Here is a 21,327-nt window from a genome sequence, read left to right on the forward strand (position 1 = left end):
GTGGCATTTAAACAATGCTCAACAAGTGTTAAGACTCTAAAATATGCCAAGAATTATGTCGCCACCAACACCTTGACCGTTGAGAGAAAGAAGGATGGATCCATGCTCGCACGTTGTCTATACCAAATTCTGACCCTACTGTCACAACATTACAATAGACTCATCAGACCAGGCACCATTTTTACAGTCTAGTTGTCTGGTTTTGCTGAGCCTGTAAGAACTGTAGCCTCAGTTTCATATTTGTAGCTAACAGTAGTAGCCTAGCTCATTATTAACATAAACAATTAGACAATTCACTCCTCTATGTATCAAAATTATCTTTATTGATAATATTCAGGTGTTTATGAGTGCTCAGAATAACAAGAGGAATGAGATGTATGACAGGAAACAGCACAAACAAGTTCACATGTTGTCATGTGCGCTAGTATAAATGACTGGAGAAAGTTTTTACTCTAATTAAATACAGTGTATTCTTCATATGTGTTTAAGGCACAGTCTGGGACGAGCTAATCAGTATTTATCCAAAATATTTTTTACAGATATAAACCACATTGCGAGTAGCTCACAATGTGAAGTGACAACATGTTCAAAAGACCATTTAATATCAAATCCACATATATACACAGCTTTAAAAAAATACCTCAATCCAGGAAACATGACACAAATATACATATTTAGAAAAAAGCAAAGAATATAAAATATTCACCTTAAAAAGCTGTTGCTCAAAAAGACAGACACTTAAGTCAAAACCAAGCATTTCCAGCACTCACACAAAAAATAAAGAATTAAATGAAGTTACCTGGTTGTCTTGGACAGCAGAATAAAAGATGAAATATGAATTTTCACTGAAAACAAAACTTTTTTTTTTATAGTTCCAGTAAAGAAAAGCTGAGGATGATGAAAAAAATGAGATGGTCATTAAAAGCTGCTGAGAAACGATGCAGGCTTTAACAGGCAACAAAAAATTAAACAGCTCAGTCAGTCTGTGTTTCGTAGATTGCATGCACATGAGAAAAGATTATCGCCACACTTGTGAAGTGGAATGATGGTGTAACACTGTAACCTCTTTTAACGTGCATGCATGAGTAAAAACTGTTTAAATTTTTGTGCAGTCGAACCAAATCATATGCGTTTGACTTCAATTTAAGTACAATGTAATCTCTGAGAGAAAGAATAACACAATTATCGAATGCTGTAAATGAATTATCACAGCACACATCATACTTCCACGTTTCTCCTTTCTCGTAGCTCCTTCTACAGTGCAAAGAAGAATCAGGCAGCTTGGTTTTTTCAGCATCCTTTCTTCTCCACCTCAGACACCACAGGCAGGACAAGATGGGAGATGCGACTCCACAGACCACCAAACTTATCATTATTCATTATATTATAAGTTTTGCCACTGGTGTCCACCAGCCTCTCCTTAAGATAGTCTTGCACCATCTCTTCCACCTCTTTTAAACTCTTTTCCTTCGGGATCTCATCTTGAGGCAGCAGCACAGAAAACAACAAGAAAACCCGCTTATATGCGGCATTCTCGTGGTCGCAGTAGCGATAAAAAATGAGAGTGGAGCCTGGTGGCAGCTCTTCCAAACGATGAATGATGGCCACAGGTTTTTCTCCCTCAAACGCTGCTTGCAGCTGACTGTCAATGTCTAACTTCACCTTATCACTGTCCTGGCCTGCTTTGCTTTTTCCATCAATGTCAAGGAAAGAGGCATTGAGGGCAGATGAGAAGGAAGCAGCCAGACCCCGAGCAAGGCACTGCAGTGTCCTCTCAGCTTCCTGGCCTGCAGTGAAAATCAGACTGACTGGCTCAGAGGGATGGGCTGCTTTAAGGTGGTTCTCCAGGTGGATTTTGCTGAACTTCCACAATTCAGACCGCTGACTGGGGAACTGAGTCTGAAGATCAGACAATTGATCAGCAAACCTTTCTGGCTTCACAGCCCTGGATGACTGCCCTCCACCACGTGTCATGTCTTGGAGTAAAGGGACGATCTTGTATATCAGCAATGTCCCGATCACAAATAGTACCAGGAGAACTACCAGGCGAACTAAACCCCACAAACACCACGTGAACCCTTTAATAACACAGAAACAAAAGAACACACAAAGTTAATAAATAATGTTTAAAAAGCATCATCAGGTCTAAAGATAATAATTAAAATGACAAACTTACCTCTAGAGGAATTTCTGGGGCGTTTCTTGGTAGCAACAGGTTTCTGTTTGTCTTTTAATAAAAGAAAACATGATTATATTAATGCACAGATGTCACCACTATAGCAGGTGTTGCAGAGAGAGAATACTGAGATAAAGCAGCAATACCAGATTCTTTGGTCTCTTTTCTTGAAATAGTCTCTTTTCTTGGAACGTTATTCACACGTCTCATATGCACACTTGGGGTAAGGTGGTTAAGTTTGGATAAATCTGAAGATGAGGCTGAATTTAGAAAAGAAAACATCTTTTCAAAGATCAAAAATTCATCACGCAGACGCTCAACCTTTCTATACAGAATATGAGCAGCACAATACCAGCGCTCTGGGCTTTGAGCATCATCGTCCTCTTGTAGTCTGCCACGCTGGACGGCTTGAGAGCCGGTGAATGATGTCTGTTCACTGTCGCGCTGATCTGTGCGACAGGCTTGGTGGGGGGTGCAGGTGCTTTAGGTGCTGGTGTTGCTGAAACTAAACAAAATAGGTTAGGTCAAATAACTTGCACTATAATTTAACACTCTGAATGTCAAGGATGATGGAGCATTTTTCTACCTTTCTTGGATTTCATCAAGTTGGGACCCTCAGTCTTAAGACTGGGTCTGTAGAGCTCATCAAGCACTACACGGGGATTTAAGCTCCTATCTCCGAGAGCATCTGTGTTAAGCAGAAGATTTTTAAGATAAAATCCTAATAAAGTCATAAAAGAAAAGTAACTTAACACAAAGTGTATTTGTATATTATTATATGGCTTATATAGTGAAAATAAAGTATTGGTCCAAGATGTTTGCCTTTGTTTTTATTTTAATTTTTTTTATTTAAATGTGATGCATTCTCAATCATCCAGGTAAGTAAATCTCCAAAGTCTGATTCTGTTCATCTGGACGTAGCGTTTTCAGAGGGAGAATCTCCAATCTCAGCTGACTGCAGGTTTCCCCAACCTTATAAACAGTACATTTGCATAGTCATAGTTTCAGTCATTTAGCAAATGTACTGTGTAGAAGATTTTGGAACAGGTTGATGAACAGAATCAATCTTTGGACATTTAAATGTGGTGTTTTGATAACTTAATTCAGTCCTGTTTTATTTACACTTTATACAGCCTCCCTATGTTTTAAGTTACTGTATTATCCATTTGTTCTTTACATTAAATAAAAATAAATTAAAAGGGAATATTATCTAATCTCTATGATTTATTTCATAATGAATGTTCACTAGTTGTAGTACAAACCTTTGTGTATGTTTGGCAGATCAGTGACTTTAAAGGAATCCCGTTCAATATCCATTTCCTGGTCTTCATTTTTATGAATGTCTCCAGATGATTCCTCAACATCCATCTTACTTTCAGCGCTCTCGTCAAACACTGCTTCTTCAGCATCCAGTCGGCTCTTCTTGCTAGGGGACTCTGTTAGGTAATAAATAATAGACACGGATTGTTTGTTTTTTAACAGTGCCTCGAACAGTGAGGGTAACTAAGGGTAATCAGCCATTAAAATTAGGCTAATACTTAATTCCAGCAACTAACCTCCAACTTCAAAGTCAGGCTCCCCATCTTTGGTACCATTAACTGATGTAGGAGCATCAGCAGCGTCAGCTTGTGCTTTTTTTCTTTTGGTCCTCTTTATAGGCTGCCTAGGAGTTGCCTCATAACTCGACCCTTTGGAAGACAGGATTAGAAATGAGTATAACACATGGACAGCTCAGGATAAGTTATTTAGAGAAATAGAGAGGCAAGGCTGAGATAGTTTGGACAAGTGCAGAGGAAGGATAGTGAATATACTGGGCAAAGGAGGTTGAAAATGCAAATGCCAGGCAGGAGGAAAAGAGGAACACAAAAGAAGAGATTCCTGGATGATGTGAAGGAGGACATGCAGAGCTAGGGACAGGGTGAAAAAGACGGAGATGATCCCCTGTGGGGACCGCTGACAGGAGCAGCCAAAAGAAGAAAAAACCCTGAAACAGAACTGGTGTCCAGCCAGCCTCCATTTTGCTTTGTGTTCCCTATGTATTCTAGTATTATGGCAAGAGACGCGGAAACCTGATTTCAAAATAAAAACCACCTTCAAGTAAATGTAGCTTCAACATTAACCCTCATTTCAAAATAAAAGCATTCGAAACCTAATTGCAAAATAAAAGCTTCGAGTTAATTTGCAGATATGTTAAGTACATAATAACAAATATCATTTAGTCTTGTTTACACACTCTAATGTTACATCCAAATGACACACCCCTGTACTCCAGTAGCCCCGTCAATGCCATCTTATTTTGGATTTCACAGTAAAAGCCTGTGAATTTTCATTTTTGAACTACTCTGTCATTGACTTCAGAATGCTCTTAAAAGGAAAACTCATATTTCCACAGACCAGTTGCACTCAATATCAAGTCAGTCCAACTTTGCTTTTCACAGTTTGCCCATATATCAGTGTGTTTAGCGGCTTAATGAAACGTTGATCCCTGTCACTGACCGCCAGTGCTAAAAGCGAAAGTCAGTTTGTGATTTTAATTTCGCTGCTGCTGTAAACTGTTTCGAGACACAGCGCTAAAAAACAAAACACAACAAACAACAACAAAAAAACCCTCACATAGATAATGGCTAATATATAGCAAAGCATTTCAATGTAACGAGATAACTCATTGGTTTTAAAGTTGTGCCTGAACTCGTACCAGGAACTGAAACATTAAGTTAATTTTAATACAGATTCCTATCTGAGGGTCATTTACACCGGTGAAGCCTGCTAACATTAGCCAAAGCACCTATCCAAATCTGATTTTCTTTTAAACTTGTGAGTATGAGGGAGCTAATTCCGATGGCTAAGCTAGTTAATTGACATATCACTCGAACAGAGTTCACCTTTACCTGACATCCGTCGTGTCGATCTAGTCATGGGACGAGAGAGCTTATCTTCAGAGTCTCTGGTATCCATTTGTAACTCAAATTCAATTGAGCGATGCCAAACAACTTCAACTAAACAATGCGACGTAACATCGCGCGCACAAACAAGCTACAATCACTGGACTTCCCTGTAGCTGGGGGGACATTTCTTGACAGGACACCGTTGCCGTCCGGAAAATAGTGCAACGTTTAGTTATCTCGACAGAAACAAAAGCACTAATAAAACGTTCCGCTTCAGAATTTAGTCTGCTATGAGTGTCACATATGCTAACTGAAAGCTAAGGAAGCGTATGATCTACGGCGATATGATCCGTGACATATTTGGTATGGAGCAGTAATCAGAAAAGCGTATCGTTATGACTTTTGAGTTACACGAAGGCATTTTTTTTTTTACAATAACACCCAAGTAATGCTTTGGTAACTGTTGGCTAAATTAGCATCTCTCTGGCTGGGCTAGCTTAGTTATCTTTTGTCACTTAAATAGCTAGTTCTCTTTAATTATGGTTACCAACAATTTACGTTTCGTGCATGTCATTAGAGCTTAGTTCCCGGCGAGTAGTTATTTCTCTCGCAATAATTTATACTAGCTTTTCTTCGGCTTGCTTACTGTCACCTCGCAGCAAGTTCAGTTTCGATTTAGTAGCAAATTATTATTTAGCAAATCCACGAAAGCACAGCCACAAATTAATACTTCCAAATTGCAATGTACATATTTCCTTTTTATTTAGTGACAGTTTGAAAAGTTGAGGAGCGTAATGGTTGTTCTCGTTCTTCTTTCACTCTAGCGAGACTGCCTTTGAGCTTGGCTCTGTTGACATGCACGTAAGCAGATTTACAATATTTGTTTGGACCTTTGAACATCTGACGACAAACTGTAACTCGTGGCTTCGCATAAAAAAGAAAAACATGTAATGCTTATTTGTTTTATTCACGCTTGAACCATCCAGTGAACCCTAAGTGAAGAAAAGGAAGACCATCTACCTAAAGACATGGAAAAGGAAGTCCCCAGTCCGAACGCAGCAGGTAAAATTCTAATATTTCTTTGTTGCTCAGCCAGTGTTTGCTGTTTGGTGGTCGACTCGCTGCATTGTTAAAGCAGTACAGACATAACTAATGTTTATCTCTATTTCAAGAAATACTGAACACATGTACGGTTAATATTTGGCATTTACTTCAGTTATAGCATGTTTCTGAACTAAAATGTTATTTGTTTCTCGTGATGAAATGTAAATAAATACAAAAAAATCAGTTATAACTAAGATCTGTATAGAACAAATATGTTTATCTTGAACATGTTTATCACTATTAAGTTTTACTTTTTTGAACCTTTTGAAAAGATTGAGAGAGAGAGAGAGTAAGCATTGTAAGGATAGCACATATATTTATTGCACCAATGTAAAATAATTAATGAAAATTCAAACATGTGTTTTTTGCAGAAAGGGTGCAAAATAAGGTACAATGTTGTAATGAAGAACATGTTCCTGGTGAGGACAGCCCACCGATGGAGGAGAAAAGCGAAGAAAGTGAAGCTGATGTTATAAATCGTGGTGACTGCAAAAAAGAGACAATAAAAAAAGAGAAATTAGCCACAACAGAAGGGACTGCTTCAGGTCAGTGTTTCTGTCCAAGTGTTACAGCACATAATTCAGATATTAGTCAACAATCAGTTATATTATATACCCCACTTTGGAACAGTTAAACTGTTTTTATTTCGTTAGATGAAAGTCGCGTCACAACGAACGAACCATCAGAATTAACTTCACAAATCCCAAATGACAAAGCGAATGACCAGGGCGATGAACCGGAACCTGAGCTAAAGAAAAACATTTCAGCCACGAACAAGTCAGATAAAGAATTTGGAGATGGTGAGTCAGAACTTTTTGGAACATCACGGATTAGAATTTGTTCCTTAAACTTTTTGCTTCAGTCTGCTAACTTTCTATGACTCCACGAGGAAACTGGAAGTGTGTAAGTTGTTTTTTCTTTTCTTTACCATGTTTTATTTGTGTAAACTTGTTTTTTTCCCGTGAACAATTTTTCAGCTTCAGAGGAAAGACGGCAAGAACCTGAGAGCCCAACACAGCAGTTAGATGACCACAGTAATAATGTTGAAAACATCGGTCCTACCACCCCAGAGGCTTCAGGTCAGTGTTTCTGTCCAAGTGTTACAGCACATAATTCAGATATTAGTCAACAGTCAGTTATATTATATACCCCACTTTGGAACATCATCAACCAGCATTGTTTGTCTTAGTTATTAGTCATTTGTAAGTTTTGTTACTGCTGTGCTCCTAAAATGGCCATATTCATTTTACAAACCTTGTTATAGACATAAGTCTTGAGCTACCCCTCATTTTTCCTCCTTTCTTTTTTCTTCCAAGGAGGCAGACTTTATTGTTAAATAGCAATGACAGAGCTTTCCGGGCTTTCTGAAGGAGTTTTAAAACTTTTCTTTGGACACTGAGTGCTTTTTCACTCATTTTCAAGGATGAGCCGCTGTTGTAACAGACAACAAAGAACTGATTTTGAATTGTATTTTAGGATCTTTGTTACTTTGCTAAAAAATATATAATTTTTTCCACCTGAGCTCTAAAATATGCTAAAGATGGGCATTTTGCACTAAAACAGGTGATTCCCAAAGAAGTGTTGAGATCAAACTTGGCACACTCAGCATGGTGTGTAGTGTGTTCTTGAAAAACAGAGGAAGGTGAAGAAGTGGAAGACAAAAGAAGAAAAAGCAGGACTCTGTCTTCCTGTGTTCCAACAGATCGCAGCTTTTCTTTTTGTTGCTGCTGGACTTAGAACAGATTTTCAATGATCAGGATGATTTTTATCCCTCAGCCATAAAAAGCTAATGGGGTATCATCCTCACCCTGCCGGGTGGGCGGGGCTAGCACCCAGGTTTTTGAATGTGATAACGAGAATGAGGCGACATAGGATTTTGGAATTCGTACCATAGGTGCATCTAATAAAACCTTGGATGAGTTTGAATCTCAGTGACCTCAACTTAAGGTCAAGGTCGGAGGTCAAGTTTTCTGAAAATGTTCCATATCTCACCTATTGTCAGTCTTATTGTTCCAAGATTAAAAAGGGATTTACTGTTGCCCTGGGCTTTGTTAAACGAAATCTCCATTAAGGATGCTGCAGATGCCTGATCCAAGATGATTTTTGGGGCACAATAATATTAAATATGTAGAGATCGGAAGTCCTAGGTTGCTATGGAAGTTAAACTATTTTTATTTCATCAGACACAAGTCAAACCACGACACAGGGAGCATCTGAAACAAGTGTTCCACCAACCCAAGATAAACAAGATGATCGGATAGATGGAGGCAAAAGTGAGAAAAAAGAAATCTCAGCCAAGGACAACACAGACTGCCAGCCTGGAGACCGTGAGTCTGACCTTTCTGAAACATCACTGATTAGAATTCTTTTTTGCTTCAGTCAGCTGACTTTCTGTGACTCCACAAACAAAACTGTGATTTCTTTTTTACAGAGTTCAGTGAAGGTGAAACCCAGTCAACAAATACAAATGAAGACGGATCCTGTGAGAACTTAGACAGTGATCAGGCTCATTTTCAGGAACACGCAGTTACAGCAGGTAAATTGTTCAACCGTTCAGAGTCAAGAGAACATTTGTTACCAAATGTTTCTACTGATCAAAAATTGCTTTGATCCTGTTTAATCAGCCACAGCTTTACCATCTCAACCTGCTGACTTCAGCGACACTATTCAAGGTAAGGAAGGAATATTAAAGAGACCACGTGTGGGATCTTGAATAGATATGACAGATTTCATGGGCAATTAACATAAATGAGTCACGTGCTTATTGCAGACAGGGATTCGTCTAAAAAAGAGGTGCGACCTGTTGCAGAAGCACATTTTCCCGATAAGGACAGCACACAGACGGAGAAGAAAAGCAATCCTAGTCAAACTGATGGCAAACAATTGTTATCAAAAAATGAGAAAAAAGTCACGATAGCGCCAAAATCAGGTTAGTGTTCCTGTCAGAGTATTGTAACAGCTGATTCAGATATTATTATGGATTTATTTGAAAGACAAAGTCTATATTTAATTTTGATTAAAACATACATTTAGCCTCGTTGTTCTAAGATTAAAAAGGAAACTACTGCTGTAATAAAAGTTTTCTAGTCATATTTAAAGATGAAGCACTTGCTTAATCTTATGGGACACAAGAATCAGAAATGTTTAGAAATGTTAAGAGATCCAAAGTCTTAGGATGTTGTGAAAGTTAAACTGTTTTTATTTCGTTAGATGAAAGTCGCGTCACAACGAACAAACCATCAGAATTAACTTTACAAATCCCAAATGACAAAGCGAATGACCAGGGCGATGAACCGGAACCTGAGCTAAAGAAAAACATCTCAGCCACGAACAAGTCAGATAATGAATTTGGAGATGGTGAGTCAGAACTTTTTGGAACATCACGGATTAGAATTTGTTCCTTAAACTTTTTGCTTCAGTCTGCTAACTTTCTATGACTCCACGAGGAAACTGGAAGTGTGTAAGTTTTTTCTTTTCTTTACCATCTTTTATTTGTGTAAACTTGTTTTTTCCCCGTGAACAATTTTTCGGCTTCAGAGGAAAGACGGCAAGAACCTGAGAGCCCAACACAGCAGTTAGATGACCACAGTAATAATGTTGAAAACATCGGTCCTACCACCCCAGAGGCTAGTCAAACTGAAGATCCACAAGTTACTAGCGGTAATCTTAGTACATTTGTTCTTTTTTTTTTTTTTTTTTTTTGTAATTCTTTTTGTTATGAAGTAGATGTTTAAATAACACAGGCCTTTTCTCCGTAGGAAGTGGAAAATACTTGCTAGCAGTTGCTATAGTAGTGGCAATTGTTGCTATCGCGCTGCATTTTCTTCAGCCAGAATCTCCGCCTCAGACGAATGATGTACGGCATATAGACGTCTTCCTCAAGCAGCTGGAAAAAGTAAAGACTCGGTTTCCTAACCAGCGTGCTGAGCTCTGGAATAGGGGCAGGATCCACCTTAAGAGACACCTTCAGACCACACAGCCCACGGAGCCCGTGAGTCTGATTCTCACTGCAGGCCTCAGAGCTGAGAAGACGCTGAACTGCCTAGCTCGGGACCTGGCCTCCGCCTACTCTTCCGCCCTGAACGCCTCCGTCCTCCACATAGATGGAGCCAGCAAAGCCAGCCAGGACAGTGACCACGTCAAACTGGACATTGACAGGAAGTTGCAGGGAGCTTTTGATGGAGACAAACCTGTAGCCGTCATTCATCGCTTTGAAGAGCTGCCTCCGGGCTCCACGCTAATTTTTTATCGTTATTGCGACCACGAGAATGCCGCATTCAAGAACACTTTTCTGATCTTCACTGTACTGCTGGGGGAAGAAGACGAGATTCCTGCTAAGATTAGCTTGTGTGCTGTTGAGGAGATGGTGGATGACCACCTTCAAAAAAAATTCCTCACTCATGGCCACCCAGTGTCTTTTGACATGATGGACCTGGACAAATATGGTGGACTGTGGAGTCGTATTTCTCACCTTATCCTCCCCGTGGCAGCAGAGCAGAGAATAGAGCTTGAAGGGTGCTAGAGAGCAGAAGCATTCATTCTAGTCTGAACTTTTAATCTGGGCACTAAGCTGGGTAATTGATCATTTGGGAGGTAGTAGACCTCAAGGATATTGAATATACAGATGTGGACTTCCAGAATGAATGAGAATCATTATGGTATGGGATTTAAAGTCATTTCTCTGATCAGATGTAATTATGAACAGATAATTGTAAGTTTATTTGGTCTCTGCATTATATTTAAAATTTTGAAGGTAATTTCTGCATTTTAATAAATACTTGGAGTGACAAGATAGAAGGAAGAACAATTCTTTTGGTATCACGGCAATGGGGTTTTTAATTGTTATTGCAAATGTCTTCTGTGATTCGGAAACTTGCATGGCACCGACATGCCTTAACTGAACATACAAAGTCCTTTTTGTCTATATGTATATGTACACGTTACACTACGGGATAAAAAATGAAGATAAGTACATAAATTATATGTGCCTTAAAGTAAAAAATAAACGCTGAAGAATTTTAAATGTCTTTTGTGACTGGAATGAACACTGTTGCCACCAGAGGGCAGCAAATCCACATCTGAAACTTGTCTCCAGCGTCTGTGAAAAGGCTTGGTGGCATTTTGAAAAGCAGCATAAAGTTTGCATATGAAGTCAAACTACACCTTCTTTAATCTGGAACTGCAAATTAAATTGAACCTGAAATAAAATCCGAGTTTGGGGGTTGCATTTTAATCATGACTAACACTAACAAGCTGCACATCATGTCTCTGAAGTCTTTTGAAGCAGTTCAACTCCTCCTCGCCAGTTTGATCAGGCCCGCCTCCTGTCAGCGTTGCTCCAGCACCAGATGCCGGCTGCTCTCCCACAGGGTGCACTCTTTCTTCAGTCTCATCAGTCTGCGTTCATTGTGACTCTGAAAAAGATGACCCATGAAGCCTAATCCGGATATTTGATGTCATTTTTTTTCACGCACTCTCTGATTTCTAAAATCAGAGGTAGGCTATGACTTTTTCGTGCACCTGAATTTATTGGTGACGGGCTATTTGTTATTTCTTTTATCTGCGCACTGTGAGCCTCACATAATGTACAAGTTAGGCTTTGTCATCGTGATAAGCTGCGCGTTTTTTCCATGGGGATCTGGAGCGCCAAAGCCCCTGGCTGAAAATCCCAGGTCCCAACTTGAGAGCAGTGCAGAGCAAAATGACAGACTGCAAGAGGAGATAGAAGACCGACAGAACATTCTCTCCAAGGTAGGATAAATAGCTCATTTAATGTGTTTCCTTATATCCTGCATTTTACACTTTGTGCGCAAAAATTGAAAAGTTCCCGATTGCTGGTGGAAAATACATCCGTCCTCTTCTCTTTATAGCTGCTGGGTGATTATGACAAAGTGAAAGCCCTGTCGGAAGGCTCTGACTGTCGGTGTAAATGTGTTGTCAGACCCCTGAGCAGGAGCGCCTGTCGACGGATAGAAGAAGGGAGCGCGTCTGCGCAGGACTTCTACACCGTGGAGACCATCACTTCTGGACCGGAGTGCAAGTGCGCCTGCATCGCCCCACCATCAGCGGTCAACCCCTGCGAGGGAGAGTACAGGCTAAAAAAGCTTAGGGAAGCTGGGAACGAAAATGTCAAGGTGAAGTTTCCTCCTGACCATTTATCATGCCAGAGCCTCCCCGCAGGTGTTCATGCTCCAGCGACATCTGACTGTTGATTTGTAGATGGACCTGGACCCCTGGTGGCATGGATGCCTGATATTTATCAATTTCCGAAAAGGATAATCAATATTTTACCACAACCAGAGTTTGAATGGACTGGGGATGTACCTACTTCATGCATTCTATGTTTTGAATTCTTTAACTTTGACGGAATTCACTTGATCATTTTTCAGTTGTTGTTGCTGTTGTTTTAGTTGTCCACCATACTTGAGCTGCTGGAGGGATCCTTCTATGGCATGGATCTACTGAAGCTGCACTCCGTTACCAACAAGCTCATTGATCGCGTGGATCACATCGAAAAGGTAGCGCAACAGAAAACACATGCTAACTCTCCCTAACAGGTGTGCGTGTAGTGGTGGCTTCTGGAGGTCCTGTTAAAGACTCCCTTAGGTGCTGTTTTCAGATTTACAAGAAGCTTGACCAGGAAGCAGTGCTCAGAGTTTCTGTTACATGTGGAACTTTATCTGCCAGAGCTTTTCTTTGGATCTTTGGATCCTTTTTCTTAGTCAGTAAATTACCAGAGATTTTTATACAGTACGTGTTTGTTGGGCTTTAGTCTATAAACTTACACAAGAGCAAAACTGTAATTACAGCACGAACATATAGAAGTTCCAAATTACCTAAAAGCAGCACATTTAATACATTACCTGAATGTTTATGCTCTTCTCACATGGACTTCGAGTGAAGCAGTTGGGAGTTTGCTGAACTCACTGAACTCCATATACTGAAATGAGCCAATAGCAACATAAACCATCAAGTTTTTCCCCTCGAACAGGTGCAGCAAAATGAACCAGAGGGTTGCATGCTTATGCAGACGAGAGTATAACTCTCATAACTGAAAACACCTGTCAGTCTGTTAAAGATAGGAGCCTGCACCTACCAAAGTTGAACCACAGAGTTGAAACGAGGTCTACAACTGGCTACAAGATGTTTTTTTATGTGTGTCATTGTTTCTGCTGCTTTAACTGACTGGTTTCCTGATTTAATTCATATTAATATATTAACAAAATACTTTTTCTTCCTCTGCTAGTGTTATGATTGCTGCTCGTTAACAAAAATATAACACTTATGTTAGTAGCTTGATGTATCCATGTTTGCATTTAGGCGGTGTCTCTGAATCCACCTTTGGATGAGGTGAAGCCCAGGGAAGGTCCTACTAGTCAAACAGGTTTAACTGAAAGCCCGACTCCGCTTCCCCATCAGCCTCAGGATGGAAAGACAGTTGGAGAGGTTAGCAGAGCTGCAGCATATCAAGACCCAGAGGTAAGTGTAACATCTTAACATGGATATATCACAGCCTTAACCTATTGAGACACTGTAATAACATAGTAACTACATAACTACTGAGTTCCACAGATAATTATTTGCCTGTCTTTAGCACCATAGCAAACTCTGTCTTTGCTTGGTAACAATTGGTGCAAAATGTGAATATTATCGAAGGGAAAACCAAATACTGTAACTAACTATTCCCTATTCAGTTCACAAACCAAGAAAGTTTGTAGTTTTTGTCATTAAATTAGACAACAAATTTTGCCTACATAAAGTACATTTATCTCTAACTAACACTTTTTACTCCACTTAAGCATTTTATACGATGTGCTTCATTCACACAAGTGCTTTTTTCCGTCTAATATTCACACTTTAATGAACCCATCGAAGAGAAACTTGGGGTACAGTATCTTGCTCAAGACTACTTTGGCATGCAGACTGGAGCAGCCAGGGATCAAACCACCAACCTTTTAATTAGATGACCTGCTCTACCTCCAGAAATACAGCCCCAAACAGCTTACTCGCCTGATGGCTTATACTCAGGCACATCTAATGTTATATTCATAGCAATTATTTTCATTTATAGCAAATGAATAGGTCACTTGTAGAGATGTGTGGTAATGCCATAAATAGTGAGCAAAGATGCTGATCACGCTGATTTCTTGAAAGGGAGCACTTAAACTGTTTTAGCACTTGTCCTTTACATAAATAAGGACAAAGATTTGGACACATCACAGCAGTAAAAGTACTCAAATGAATGATGACTGAATTCTGTTGAGCTGTGTTGGTTTCATGATTGTTTATTGTCTGGACTTCCAGCTGCAGTCTCTGAATTGAAAGTCCTACTGATGACCTGAGGTCTTTGACACCCTAAGTTTTTCTTCCTCTGCTAGGGTTAGCATACCCAAGGTCGGGATGGTTGTAGCTCAGAAGGCATAGCTTCATCTACAACTTCAAAGGCTGGGGTTCAATCCCCAGCTGCTTCAGTGTGCATGCCAATATCTTTGGGCAAGATACTAAACCCAAGTTTCTCTCTGATACATCCACGGGGGAGGGGGAGGGGTGTAAATGTTAGAAAATAGAGAAAAGTGAATGAGGCAAAGTGTATAAAGTGTTTTGAATACTCGAGAGTAAAGCGCTCTATAAGAACCAGTCTGTTTACCTTTCACCATGTTTGCATGCAGTTGGTGTCTCTGAATCCATCTGTGGATGAGGTGAAGTTTTGGGAAAGTACTTCTGTTCAAGGAAGTGTGACTGAAAGCCCACCTACTCCTCTTCCAAATCAGCATAAGGATGGGAAGACAGTTGGAGAGGTCAGCAGGGCTGCAGCATATCAAGACCCAGAGGTAAGTGTAACATCTTAACATGGATATATCACAGCCTTAACCTATTGAGACACTGTAATAACATAGTAACTACATAACTACTGAGTTCCACAGATAATTATTTGCCTGTCTTTAGCACCATAGCAAACTCTGTCTTTGCTTGGTAACAATTGGTGCAAAATGTGAATATTATCGAAGGGAAAACAAAATACTGTAACTAACTATTCCCTATTCAGTTCACAAACCAAGAAAGTTTGTAGTTTTTGTCATTAAATTAGACAACAAATTTTGCCTACATAAAGTACATTTATCTCTAACTAACACTTTTTACTCCACTTAAGCATTTTATACGATGTGCTTCATTCACACAAGCGCTTTTTTTCTGTCTAATATTCACACTTTAATGAACCCATCGAAGAGAAACTTGGGGTACAGTATCTTGCTCAAGAATACTTTGGCATGCAGACTGGAGCAGCCAGGGATCAAACCACCAACCTTTTAATTAGATGACCTGCTCTACCTCCAGAAATACAGCCCCAAACAGCTTACTCGCCTGATGGCTTATACTCAGGCACATCTAATGTTATATTCATAGCAATTAGTTTCATTTATAGCAAATGAATAGGTCACTTGTAGAGAGATGTGTGTAAATGTTAGAAAATAGAGAAAAGTGAATGAGGCAAAGTGTATAAAGTGTTTTGAATACTCGAGAGTAAAGCGCTCTATAAGAACCAGTCTGTTTACCTTTCACCATGTTTGCATGCAGTTGGTGTCTCTGAATCCATCTGTGGATGAGGTGAAGTTTTGGGAAAGTACTTCTGTTCAAGGAAGTGTGACTGAAAGCCCACCTACTCCTCTTCCAAATCAGCATAAGGATGGGAAGACAGTTGGAGAGGTCAGCAGGGCAGCAGCCAATCAAGACCCAGAGGTAAGTGTGACAATACTGATATCACAGGCTTAATCTATGGAGACGCTGTAATAACATAGTAGCAACTAAACAATTACCGGGTTCTACAGGTAATTATTTCCCTGTATTTAGTGAAATAACTGTTTGCTTATTAACTATTTAAATACAGCTACAATAAAATTATTTTCAACTGCAAATGTTTGTTACTAAAAATGAGAAAACCTACATGGTTCAGTAAGTATTGCATCAAGTACTGCATGATTGCAGTACATCATGCCATCATGGGTAATATACTGAGATAACATTGTATCAGGAGTCACTTTTAATTTGCACCACTGATATTTCATATTGAATGCAAGGCTTTGGCTGAAGGAAACACGTATCAAAGAAGTGATCACAGTCAGATGTTTCTGTTTAGCCTGCTAACATTCATCCAAAGCAAAAGGAACAATTACGTGTTCTTTCCACAAAGTCCTTCATAAAAATCATTGTCTCCATGATTAAGGCCCAGAAACGTGTAAAAGAAAGTTATTGATGTAATTGAAAGGATTGGCAGGACGATAGCAGACCTCAGACCACAGAGCATACTGCTGGGCCCTGACAGCTTGAGTATAAACTTGAGAGCCCATCCAGAAGGATTGCATGGTCTTGGACTTTAAACACAGTTGATTCACTAGAAAATTTACAGGAAACATCCAACAAGGTTATTAAAGTGACAGTAAAACAAGGCAAATGTTTTAGATTAGGTTTCTGATTAAAACTTTCCTCTGCACTGTGGGATCATTTGGGATCATTGTAGCTTGTTGGAGTTTCAGCTCTTCTGTGCTATTCTCCTCACTAGATCTGAACACAGTTTCTTTGCCACACACCGACTCATTATTTACACAACTCCAAATTCTCTTTTGCTGGTAGTAAAAAATAAAAAACATAATGTACTTTTTGAAAGATTTCACAAATGTCTTTGTTACACCAATCCAAATTCTTGACAGCTGTTTGTACAGTTTATAGCCAAAGGGTCGTAATTGATCTCTTCTTAATACAGAGTGAACGATTTCCTCAGAAGTTGTGTGTGCCTTGTTGTCTAACAGGAAAAGCTTGACGGGAAGCTCATTGCGGAAAATCAACCCTTCTTACACACAGACGGCTCTGGTCATATCACTGAGGTCAGACCTCAGGTGACCCTCAAAAGTAGCGTTAATAAGGAGGCTTCTCAGGTGTCAAAGGCTGGATCATCTGGAATGATTATCAGAGGAATGACTTTTTATAAATCTGAGCCTGATCCGATGGTGGCAGATGATGGGGAGCCTGGAGAGAACTGTGAGTGCAATCTGTCTGTTACCTTAAGCGGCATTAAAGCAACGAGAGAAGTGTTTATTCTGGATGTATAATTATATTCATTAGTACAGTTCAGGATGTGTCGTAGCAGTGAGAGATGGTCACAGAAGCTTTGCTGGCTCTCAGCTAACAAACAGCAGAACTCTGATTGTATTTCAACTCTGCTTCTAACATTTTCTTGTGGTGCTCAAATCTTTTTCCTCTCTTTCTTTTAGTTTTTGAGTATCATGGTTTGAGCGGTGACGGTCCAGATAACCTCTTTATCGAAGAGAATCTGCTTCAACCCAGATCTCCTCGGCCCTGGACCAGAGAAGGACTGAGATTGTTTCGAACAAAAACAACAGGTCCTTTGCACGCACCTAAGAAGACCGGCCAATCAAAAAACACAAAAGAAACTCATCAAAGGTTTATCAGTGCCATGGGAACCACATCAGTGGATGTGTCTTCGGTTGCACAGAGTGACACATCCACGGTGAGAAGCATCAGCCTTGGACCACCTATTGCAGAAAACAAACAAAGGACCACAAACTTCGTGCCTCAGACCACTCAAACAGTCACTGCTGGAATCACCAACAGACCAGTCCCTTCGCTGACTGAAGCAGCAAACATTTCTTTAAGTATTAGTCAGCAGAAAAAGAACAAAACTTCAGTCCAAGCCTCTGAAAATACAACGATGGAGGAAAATGCACAAGCATTCACAGCAACAAATACACCCACCAGTGTGAAGGAACCCTCTGGTCTGGAGCTAAAAGACCAATTGCAAACCATAGCTGGCAGTACTTCAGCTAATCCAGGCTCTGTTGAACTAAATCCAACAACAAAGCCTTTAACTACCAGCCTGGAGTCTACTATGACCCTCACAACCCACGCTGACCCGACCACAGCACCAGTACATCCCACAACAGCTGCCACAACTGCTACCTCCACACAGGCTGCTACTACAAAACAACCAGAACAAACAACATCCACCGACTTCTCAGGCTCAGATTTGCCACAGACACCAACAGCTTTGCTTCCTGCAGCATTAACTACCTCGTCTTCAACCACCACCACCACAACTACCACCACTACCACCACTACCACTACCAAACAGGCTGCTCAGGTCAAAGAGAGATACAAAATCAGCTGGGAAGAGGAAGGACACATGGAACTAGACGAACCGATGCAGAGGCATGAGGAATCCAGGCCAAAGAAACCCGGTAAATAATAAAGAACGTTGTGCCATCTGTGTCCACCTGCAGCCAGAGCCAGAGTATAGCCAGAAATTATTGTCAGCATATGTCACTTCAAAAGTACGGACTTACCTCACATTTTCATTTAGAGAAACAGAAACTGATATTTGTTTGTGAATGACCGAACTTTACAAGACAGGCCTCTCTTCTCTGTGTTACCCCTCCCCTTTCCGTGATTCAAGCTGGTTAAAACAAAAGCCTTTAATTGTTTTCAGACCCTTTGACGTAGGTCTGGATGATGTTAAAGTGCCTTTAAAACTTCCCTCAGAGCTCTGTGTCTTCTTTACAGAGGAGTGCAAGGACACTTTGGCAACAATCTCCGAGCCAGTCACTCACAACACCTATGGCAGAAACGAGGGAGCATGGATGAAGGATCCAAAATCTGATAATGGCAAAATTTACGTGACAAACTTCTATTACGGAAACAACCTTCTGGAATTCCGCAACCTGGAAGTTTTCAAGCAAGGTAAGAATGTGTGCTTTTTGGAGTTAGAACTAGCTTTAATTTTACATTTTTTTGATAAGATGTAATAAATCTCATCGTCTACGTATCTTTTCAAGGCCGTTTCAGTAACTCCTACAAGCTTCCTTACAACTGGATTGGCACAGGCCATGTGGTCTATGGCGGGGCCTTCTATTACAATCGCGCCTTCTCCCGTGACATCATCAAGTTTGACCTGCGACAGCGTTACGTGGCTGCCTGGACCATGCTGCACGATGCCCTGTATGAAGACTCATCGTCGCCTTGGGATTGGCGTAGCCACTCGGACATCGACTTTGCTGTGGACGAGAGCGGCCTGTGGATCATCTACCCGGCACTGGATGATGAGGGCTTCTTACAGGAAGTGGTTGTCCTAAGTCGACTGGACCCCTCAGACCTCAGCATGCAAAGGGAGACCACTTGGAGAACGGGGCTCAAGCGAAACCACTTCGGGAACTGCTTCGTTGTGTGTGGCGTCCTGTATGCTGTTGACAGCTATAACCAAAGAGACGCCAACCTGGAATATGCCTTCGACACACACACAAACACTCAAATGATTCCCAGAATGCCCTTCATCAACAACTACACCTACACCACACAGATTGACTACAATCCTAAGGAGGGTGTTTTGTACGCATGGGACAATGGACACCAAGTCACATACAACATAAAGTTTGCCTATGTTGATGCTCAGTAAGGATCTGTTTTAAGTGTAATTGTTAATACTATGGTTTATGGATTGTAGATCAGTCCACATGGCTTCATGTATGGAGAGAACGGAGGGGCCAAATGTATAAAATTCAATATATTGTGTTCAAAATTGTTCTTATTAAGATTTTTTTTGTATTTCTACTTAAAATAAATTAATAAGAATTACTCCTCAGTCGACACATCAAGTTGCGCTCTATACTCTCATCAGCCACTTTATTAGGTATACACTGCTGCTTTAATTCTTCATGGCACAGACTCAAGAAGATGCTGGAAACATTCCTCAGATTTTGGTCCATATTGACACGGTAGCAACATAGTTGCTGCACATTTATTAGCTGTACCTGCATGATGGCATTCAACCACATCTCAAAGGCACTCTATTGGATTGCGATCTGGTGGCTGTTGGTGCCATTTCAAGTTAACGAGTGAACAGTGAAGTAACAGTGAACTCATTGTCATGTTTAAGAAACTACTTTGAGTTCATTTGAACTTTGCGACAGGAAGCAGCCACCAAAGGATGGGTACACTGCGTCATAAAGAGATGGATATGGTGAGTAATAATACTCAGGGGCACAAAATTGGAAGAGAGCTGTGGAAGAGAGCCCTTTGGCTCCCACCAGCCTGCATGGCTCTTTCATGTTGTTTACACCACATTTTGACCCAATCATCTGAAAGTTCCAGCAGAAATGGAGGCTCAGACTAAGAAATGTTCTTTTCAATCTTATCTATAGTGAAATGTCGATTAGTCTGTGGAGACTGTAGCCTCAATTTCTTGGTCCTTGCTGACAGCACCCAGCATGGTCTTCTGTTGTCGTAGTCCATCTGCTTCAAAGTACAACATGTGCAATCAGACATGCTCTTCTGCGTAGCTCGGTTTTAATGAGTGTTTGTTTGAGTTACTGATGCCGTCCAACAGCTCATACAGTTCTCTGATCTCTGGTATCGCTAAGGCATTTAGAACTGCTGCAAACAGGATATTTCCTCTTTTTTTTTTGGAGCCTACATATGCCTACGTGGGAAAACCCCAGTAGTTCAGCAAAAATATACAGACCAGCCAACCTGGCAACAACAACCACGCCAAGTTCTGCAAAGTCTCCTAAATCACCTTTCCCCATTGTAATGTTCAGTTTCACCAGTTGGATAGGGTCGTTTCCCCAATGCCTAAATGCACTCAGTTGCTGCAGTTTGATCGGCTGCATTAATAAGCAGCTGAACAGGTGTACCTAACAAAGTGGCCGGTGAATGAACATTGGAATGCTATAAAAGAGTAGCTGAATAATGTCGAAATGTTTCTGATCGACAGCTCTGTTCAAAGAAACAGAATTCATACACGGTTTTGTATCCTTTTTGAACTTTCAGCCTTATACGCCACACATCCTCCCTCCATATCAGACTGCTTTGAGGAGACTGCAATAAAGTTTTGAGATGCTAACAGAAAATGTCTTCATTGTCTGGCTAAACACGGATAACACCTAATTGGCTCTAATCATAGCTTGCAAGTATTAATTAAAGTCAAATGCTGTGAGGATAGAAGGAAACCAGGCAGGAAAGGACTAAAAAGAAAAGAACATAAATACAGACATAAAATGAATGACTGTTCAAACCTGTAATTTAAACCACTGTAACTGGTTGTAAAGTTATTGTGGGCGAAAATACCCTGGAACAGCTTTTCTACCTGAGGAACAA

At 40.4% G+C, this 21,327-nt stretch overlaps 3 protein-coding genes across 10 annotated transcripts; 2 read left to right on the forward strand and 1 right to left on the reverse strand.

Moving 5' to 3' along the window:
• Positions 1-300: 300 nt before the first annotated feature.
• On the reverse strand, positions 301-5,326 carry LOC120747232 (torsin-1A-interacting protein 2-like). The gene is made up of 8 exons (XM_040052949.1): positions 5,065-5,326; positions 3,733-3,864; positions 3,439-3,612; positions 2,763-2,864; positions 2,529-2,681; positions 2,323-2,436; positions 2,177-2,227; positions 301-2,078 (listed from the first exon to the last, which is right to left on the reverse strand). The coding sequence occupies exons 1-8, from the start codon at positions 5,129-5,131 to the stop codon at positions 1,291-1,293; spliced, it is 1,581 nt and encodes a 526-aa protein (XP_039908883.1). The 5' UTR covers positions 5,132-5,326; the 3' UTR covers positions 301-1,290.
• On the forward strand, positions 5,304-11,188 carry LOC120747231 (torsin-1A-interacting protein 2-like). 5 transcript variants are annotated; one of them, XM_040052943.1, is made up of 12 exons: positions 5,304-5,424; positions 6,048-6,123; positions 6,537-6,710; positions 6,819-6,965; positions 7,143-7,244; positions 8,349-8,492; positions 8,597-8,701; positions 8,790-8,837; positions 8,936-9,094; positions 9,376-9,522; positions 9,697-9,825; positions 9,924-11,188. In XM_040052943.1, exons 2-12 carry the CDS (start codon positions 6,090-6,092, stop codon positions 10,685-10,687), a joined length of 1,953 nt encoding a protein of 650 aa, XP_039908877.1. In that variant the 5' UTR covers positions 5,304-5,424; positions 6,048-6,089; the 3' UTR covers positions 10,688-11,188. The 5 variants fall into 5 exon arrangements, with proteins under 5 accessions (XP_039908877.1, XP_039908880.1, XP_039908879.1 ...); XM_040052946.1 differs by having other exon boundaries at positions 9,703-9,825; XM_040052945.1 differs by having other exon boundaries at positions 7,149-7,244.
• Positions 11,189-11,495: 307 nt separating this feature from the next.
• On the forward strand, positions 11,496-21,324 carry olfml2ba (olfactomedin-like 2Ba). 4 transcript variants are annotated; one of them, XM_040052938.1, is made up of 10 exons: positions 11,496-11,916; positions 12,036-12,299; positions 12,576-12,683; positions 13,486-13,644; positions 14,835-14,996; positions 15,742-15,903; positions 16,971-17,199; positions 17,433-18,416; positions 18,739-18,915; positions 19,011-21,324. In XM_040052938.1, exons 1-10 carry the CDS (start codon positions 11,749-11,751, stop codon positions 19,625-19,627), a joined length of 3,030 nt encoding a protein of 1,009 aa, XP_039908872.1. In that variant the 5' UTR covers positions 11,496-11,748; the 3' UTR covers positions 19,628-21,324. The 4 variants fall into 4 exon arrangements, with proteins under 4 accessions (XP_039908872.1, XP_039908873.1, XP_039908874.1 ...); XM_040052941.1 differs by having other exon boundaries at positions 11,799-11,916; positions 12,107-12,299; XM_040052939.1 differs by lacking the exon at positions 15,742-15,903.
• The last annotated feature ends 3 nt before the right edge of the window (positions 21,325-21,327 follow it).

The sequence above is a fragment of the Simochromis diagramma genome, unplaced genomic scaffold, assembly GCF_900408965.1.
Source record: "Simochromis diagramma unplaced genomic scaffold, fSimDia1.1 OVJJ01000419.1, whole genome shotgun sequence".
NCBI lineage: Eukaryota > Metazoa > Chordata > Actinopteri > Cichliformes > Cichlidae > Simochromis > Simochromis diagramma.